Source organism: Hyperoodon ampullatus, assembly GCF_949752795.1.
Source record: "Hyperoodon ampullatus genome assembly, chromosome: 7".
Taxonomy (NCBI): Eukaryota; Metazoa; Chordata; class Mammalia; order Artiodactyla; family Ziphiidae; genus Hyperoodon; species Hyperoodon ampullatus.
The window spans coordinates 13,900,821-13,908,734 of NC_136920.1; the positions used below are offsets into that span (position 1 = coordinate 13,900,821).

General features: G+C 42.4%; 1 protein-coding gene across 1 annotated transcript; it reads left to right on the forward strand.

Annotated features, from left to right (window-relative positions):
- Positions 1-395: 395 nt before the first annotated feature.
- Positions 396-1,338, forward strand: LOC307055737 (olfactory receptor 5A1-like; the record flags this gene model as incomplete). The annotated part of the gene is given in 3 exon segments (XM_079707937.1): positions 396-591; positions 594-815; positions 818-1,338. Coding segments are annotated over 3 exon segments (939 nt in total).
- Positions 1,339-7,914: the final 6,576 nt, after the last annotated feature.

The following is a 7,914-nucleotide window of genomic DNA, read 5'->3' on the forward strand; positions in this document are numbered from 1 at the left end:
GCACAGGCTCCGGACGCGCAGGCTCAGCAGCCATGGCTCACGGGCCCAGCCGCTCCGCGGCATGTGGGATCTTCCCGGACCAGGGCACGAACCCGTGTCCCCTGCATCGGCAGGCGGACTCTCAACCACTGCGCCACCAGGGAAGCCCTAGGACCTGTCACTTTTGCATAAACAAATGAATCAGATCAGGGTGACAGCAATCTCTTTGAAAGACCCAATAAATGCTGTAGAGGGGATTTCTGCATTGGATGGAGGTAGGACATTTGCCTTCCACTGTCTCTTCTGGCTCTGGGACGTCTATGTTTCCATGACAGAACAAAATGGTTTCTTCCCCTGGATTTTCATTGCCCCAGGAATCTCATTTTGGGGCTCTGAAGGCAGCAGAGAGAAGAGAGATGGCCCTGGGAAGGAATATCAGCATGATGACCAGTTTCATCCTTTTGGGATTTTCAGAGCATCCAGAGCGGCAGGTTGCCCTCTTTGTACTGTTTCTGGGGATCTACTTCATGACTCTGGCTTGGAACCTGGGCCTTATTGTCTTGATTGCCATGGAGTCACACCTCCACTTCCCCACGTATTTCTTCCTTTGTAACTGTCCTTCACTGATATTCCATACACCTCCTCTATAGCCCTTAAGATGCTCTGTGACTTCTTCAAGGAGCAGAAGACCATCTCCTTTGTGGGCTGTGATGCTCAATTTTTCTTCTTCATTGGCATGGTAAGCACAGAGTGCTGTCTCCTGGCAGCCATGGCATATGACTGGTACGCTGCCATCTCCAACCCTCTGCTCTACACAGCTTTCATGACACCCACCATCTAATGGGGATGGTCATTACAGCGCACGCTGGAGGATTCCTCCCTGGATTGGTCCAGAGCAGCTCTATATTCTGGCTCCATTTCTGTGGGCCACGAATCATTAACCACTTTTTCTGTGACCTGCCACTGCTGCTGGTCTTGCCTTGTTCTAGTACCTTCCTCAGCCAGGTAGTGAACTTTCTTGTTGTGTGTACAGTTGGTGGGACTTCAGCTCTTGTTGTCCTGGTTTCCTATGGCTACATCATTGCTGCTGTCATGAAGATCCATTCAACCCAAGGGCCAACAAAGGCTTTCAACACCTGTTCCTTTCACCTGACCACAGTGATTCTCTTCTCATATCTCCATTCTAGTGCTGGTTACTCATTAGACCAAGATAAGGTGGTGTCCATGCTCTATGGAGCTGTGATTCCCATGCTGAGCCCCATCATATATAGTCTGAGAAACAAGGAGATCAAAGATGCATTGAAAAAGCTCAAGGAGAGAAAGAAGCAGATGTCCTCTCTGTGTCTTATAGTTCCTTGAGTTTAAAAGAAAAAACAAACAAAAAAACCTTAAGTTTTGCTATATGCAATCATAATAATAAGTGGCCCACTTATTAGTAGTAATAATAGGAATCTGAATAATAAATTAAAGAAGCTCTTTCAAATAAGATCCCCCACCTACATGTCTACTGCATAATTAGGCTCTACAAAGGTTTGTTTCTTCCTTTTACTTTTCTTGTCATAGACTGGTAGGGTTTCAATTTTGATCACTTGCAATAGAAAATAAATATGCTTTGCTATGATATTCCTTAGCTTTATGGCCTCAGGTGCTGTGTCCAGGATGCCTTAGAGCCAGCTGGGGCATGGCCTAGGACCATGAGCATTGATTAGAGACCTGTTTACAAAACACCACTCATACCAGTCTATTCACTATTTGGGACAAATTTTTTGTTCCCTTTGCCTTGGATACCTACCTATCCAAAGGTTGGTACTGACCAGGAAGGCTGACTCTCTGACCTGAGAGCCCTCATTGAATGGGGCTCAGCAGTGGTTACTCGGAGCCAGCAAAGCAATAGGGTACCTGTAAACCGAGTGTGAAAAGAGACCAGGGTCACAACTGTGGGGTCATAAATAGGGACCTAAACCAGCAGATCCAAAGATGTGAAATCACAGTGAGCAAAGAGCAGAGATAAGGGTAAGGGAGAAGCCCTAAAGGAGAGCAGAATGCCATACGGTTAATTTTCTTGGCTGAAACTGCCTAGTGACTGGGTGGGACCTGATTTAAGGAAAAGAGTCAGAGAAGAGAGTCTTCCTCTGGCAGCTCTGATTCCATATCTGTTCCCTAGACCAGCTTTCACTCTTGCTCTTGTGTGGATATTTGACTTACTCTCTGTTCTCACCTCATCCCCAATTTACTTTCACTCCATATAGTAGAGTTTGTATCTTTTCTACTGTTGCTCCAGAATTTGAATGCAGCCTGTTCCATGATTCTGGCACCCCTGCTTTCATTTTCATGCATTATCTCAGAAGGGGCCCCTTCTATGTCCTATCCCAGATCTCTATGACATGATTTGAGATAGGACAACCAAGTCAGTGAGTTTGCAGCAGAATTGAATGTGGATTTTAATTTGTCTTTGGTCCTATTCTACAAGATGGTTCTTGCGCAAAGGACAAACATTTATGAAGTCTTGCTTCTTTAGTGGTTGTGTATATAAATCATGGTGAATCATGACAGCCTTCCCTAAGTTGCATCAACTTTGGCTATAACTCTTCTGCTTCAGTTCTTCTTCCAGTTCACGCTGGTATTTGATCCATTCTCTGACCACTTGGATTACTGGGAGTTTAAGTATAGGAGGGGTATGACTTTGAAGTTTGTCTGTAAAGCCTTCCTTGGTCCTTGACTTCTCCAGACATAGTAAAGAGTTACTGCAGTGTATTCCCATAGCATCCTCTATTTCATCTGTCAGCTCCTACGACACTACTATTTTTTTCTTGTTTATTTATCTTCCTTCTACTCAAGTTGTAAACTACTCTCTACTGTTTCCCTGAAGCATAGGCTATGACTGGGACAAACTCTGTGTTAATAAATATTTGTTAAATAAATGAATAAATAAATCCAAATTCACTTGGTAGATGATTTAGAGATTTTATGCCAAAGGAAGGAATTAACACTTATTAGAAGCTTATTATATGCCAGACATTGTTCCCAGAAGCTTTTAAAAACTTCATTTCAACACTATAACATACAAATTCCCTATTAAAAAAAAAATTAAAACACCATAGGTAAAGGAATGTTTAAACCAGAACCCTCAGTTTTAATCCCTTCCTGGTCTCCCCAAGAGGTGGCTATGATTTATGTTGGCAGACATGTAAATTTATACTTTTTCTGCTTAATAACATTCATATATGTACCAATCAAAAATATATCGTACTGATTTATGTGGCTCTCTATGTATTCACATAAATGAAATCATATTGAATCATCATTCTATACCTTGATTTTTAAAAATGCAATCATTATTTCCTGGACCTCTTTCCATATTATACATATAAATCTACCTTAGTCTTTTTCATTGTTTCATAGAATTGATATGCCAAAATTTACGTACCTATTCCTCCCTGATGGACATTTAGGTAGTGTCCAGTTTTTGCTAGTTTATTACAAACAGTGTTGCAACATGCATGTTTGTACATACACTTCCTGGTAATATGCACTTTTATGGTAGAAACTGAGAAGTTGAATTGCTGCTTATAGGACATGTATATTTTTAAATTTTAATAGACACTGCCAAGTTCTCTCTAGAGTGGCTACCAATGGACCCTCCTGTCAGCAATGTGTGGGCAGCTATCTCTTCATACCCTTGGTGAAGGATGATACTATCAAACTGATTTTTTTTTTCCTCCCTGATGCCTCTTTAAATGTATTCTTTTAATCCTCGAAATGATCCTATTAGATAGGATCGTTTATTGTCCTCATTTACTTACTACAGAAAGTCTCTAATATACACAATTGTTTTTTCTTTAGTTTTCACAACCACACTATGAGATAGGGGTGTTAATCCTCTTTATCTAAGAGATGAGATATGTAAGACTCGGGAAGGAGGTTACATAACATACACAGAGGCACACACTAACAAGCTAAGGAGATCCTAAGTGCATGTCTACATGACACCAAGGCCATTAGTTGAAAATACATATTCTTACATGTATGCTTGGCATCATCCAGAGATGAAGAAGGAAATATTAAAGCAAATTCTGTAAAAAAAAAAAAAAAAAAAAAAAAACAGAAAAACAAAAAATGACTAATTTCTCAAGTCGGGCCTGATTTCAGTGCATAAAGAGAAAGGAGGACTGACTGACTTCTGTTAAATAGTTAGGATTAGTTTCAATACGATCACCACTTAAGTTCTATACCAGGAGCTTTATTTAAAACAATAATTTAAAAAGCATTATTCAAAAATAGATTTGTTAATGGAATAATTTTTTTTTGTTTTTGTTTTTGGAGGTATGTGGGCCTCTCACTGTTGTGGCCTCTCCCATTGCGGAGCACAGGCTCCGGATGCACAGGCTAAGCAGCCATGGCTCACGGGACCAGCCGCTCCGCGGCATGTGGGATCCTCCCGGACCGGGGCACGAACCCGTGTCCCCTGCATCGGCAGGCGGACTTCCAACCACTGCGCCACCAGGGAAGCCCCTGGAACAATTTTATGAATGGTTTTATTCCCAAATAACTATGAAACAAGGAGAAACCAAAATGTTAAGACAAAACCAAAATTGAATGAATAATGTTCTTCAAAGGTAACAATAGTAATGAAGCTCCAACCCAACTTACAGCATCTGTTTCTATATTCAGATAAAGAAATGACCAGTTGTGCTGTAGGCTCTGGTGAAGGAAAAGTCTTAAGAGGCAATGTATCAAGATATCAGGGTTAAGGGGATAATAAGAAGCAGGGCAGGTTGATGCGTTGAAGTTTCCCTCTGGATGAAGCCAGATAAAAAAGAATTTAGCAGACAACATTGTATCAGCATCCATAGTGAATGGTTTATAGTGGAGGACCCCAGAAGAATTTTACTCTCTAACTGCTTTCCTATCAACAATTTTTCCATATTTGTCCCATTAACACAGTGAATTGCATCATTGAATATGGAAACACGAGCTCTTTCTACATTGATTGCTGAGAAGTTTTGAGTAAAATTTGTGACTCATCTGTAGCAAGAATTTAGGTAACTCTGATGAGCACTTTTATTCTTACTCCTGGCTCTACTCTGCAAATCTGCTTTTTTCTTTCACCACTCTTTTAATCTGTTATTTTGTACATTTTATATATCTTTGCAAGCTGCTTGCTCAAACATTTTGGAGCCAAGGAGAATATAAAGATAACCAAAGAGTTTGCTTTACCCACCAGGTCGGTGCATTAGAAAGTGAATCCATTTTGGTTCTTTGGGTCACCTATATCTCTAACCTTAGCTGAAATCAAATTTATCTCCCTAATCTGTAGTCATCCAAGATGCCTTTTCCATCACTCTCCCCATTCTCTCTCTGTCTCTTTCTATTTCTTTCTCTCTGCTTCTCTCATCTGTCTCTGTCTCTCTGTGTCTATCTCCTTCTACCTCTGTGTCTCCCTGTGTCTCTGTCTGTCTCTATCTCTGTCTGTCTTGGGGGACCACCCTGACCCGCTGGTCCAGGTTGAGACCTTCCTCTCTGGTCATTTATAACCCTGTACTTCCTTTTCCATATAAAGCATCATTGTTCAGTGTCTGTCTTCCCTTTAGACTATAATCTCCATGCAGAGCAAGTGGTACCTGACATGTAGTATTTGCACAATAAGTTTTTGTGAGTACATTAATAATTTGCTCTATCTCCGAACATTTTTAGTCGTCAGTGATCTCCTAGTGACTAGTCTATTCCACTCCCCTCTTTCACAAATAAAGAACTGAGCCTCTGGGTGGTGAAATAATTTGCAAATGACTCACAGCTGGCTACTGAAAGTACTTCTTTCCAGCCCAGCAATCTTCCCATGTCTACACAACAGCTGGTCATTACCATCAAAAAATTACCCAAACTGAGGTGCAAGGTTCTATAAGAAAGAATGCAATATGGTCTAAAAACCATATTGCTTCACAGTTTGGCAGCTTTGACTTCCTGTTTTCAGGGAAATCTTGCCACTTCAGCTCTGTCTCATGAATCTCATGGCTAGGGAAAGTTTTCTCCTTCTCATCATAATTATAATGCCCCAGCTGGAAGAAACTGTAGAAACTGTACATAGTCTGGCAGTTTTCAAACTGTATTCCAGGGACCCTGGTGATCTGCCTTCTCCAAGTGGTGAGAAGGAAATGAAGCCATTGGGCTTTGGGGCTCTGGCCCTTGTTCATCGGAGGCAGCTCTTCTTTTCCATGAAAGACTGCATCTGAAAATAAGGGTTCCACAGCTAAAATCATGTTTATAATCTACAAATTTAATACAATCCTCTAATTTGGGGAATTAGAATTAGGAAATAAAAGCCCAGAGGATGGGGAGGGGGAAGGGTAAGCTGTGACAAAGCGAAAGAGAGGCATGGACATGTATACACTACCAAACGTAAGGTAGATAGATAGTGGGAAGCAGCCGCAGAGCACAGGGAGATCAGCTCAGTGCTTTGTGACCGCCTGGAGGGGTGGGATAGGGAGGGTGGGAGGGAGGGAGATGCATGAGGGAAGGGATGTGGGAACAGATGTATATGTATGACTGATTCACTTTGTTATAAAGCAGAAACTAATAAAAAAAAAAATACAGGATACCCAGTTAAACTTGGGGGAAAAAAAAAAAAAAAGCCCAGAGGAGAGAAGCAATTTGCAAGAGAACAACCAGGCTGGGATTCAAACTGAGTTCTCCCACCTCCCTGTGTCTTGACCATGCATTTTTCTCTCCACACACACACACACACACACACACACACACACACACACAGTCACACAGACATACACACACAGACACAAAAACACACAGACACAGACACACACACTACACACACACATACACACACACTACACACATACACACAGACACATACACGCACTACACACATACACACACAACACACAGACACACAGACATACACACATACATAGACACATACACACACAGACACATACACACACATGCACACACAGACACAGACACAGACACACACACTACACACATACACACAGACACATACACACACTACACACATACATACAGACATACACACATACATAGACACATACACACACAGACACATACACACACATGCACACACATACACAGACACACACACTACACACATACACCCAGACACATACACACACTACACACATACACACAGACATACACACAGAGACACACACACATGCACACACATACACAGACACACAGAGACACATACACACACATACACACATACACACAACACACAGGCATACACACACTACACACACACAGACACATACACACACACTACACACATATACACCCACTACACACACATACACACAGACATACACACACTACATACACACACATACACACTACACACATACACAAGACACATGTTCACACATACACACATACATACACACTCACATGCACTAACAAACACATACACACACATACACACTCATAAACATACACTCACACATACACGCACTCACACAGTACACACTCTCACACACATACACACACACATAAGTGTGGAAATGAAGTGGAAGGAGGGAAGGAAACGGTTCTCGTTGACACCCTGCTGTCTGTAAAATCGGTCCGAGATCTTTCTCCATCCTCCCCTCCCTCCGTCTCACTCACGCGGTAACCAGCTGCTCTCCGCGCCCCGGTGCCTCGTGAAGCATTCTGTTCTCGTCACCTCCTGAGGAAGCTGTTCAAGATGGTCTCCATCTTTCTCCAGGGGACGCAGGGAGAGGGAGCGCAGACCACATTAGGAGCCTGACCCTCCCTGCAGAAGGAGAGCTGTCCCCTCTGCAGACAGGGTCTCAGACTTCAGTGAAGGTGTTCTTCTACTGGGAGGAAGGGACATGACAGCAGGAAGGTTGTCCTCCAAAGCCCTTGTGCCGCAGTGTATGTGCCCGCACCCCCATTATACCTATG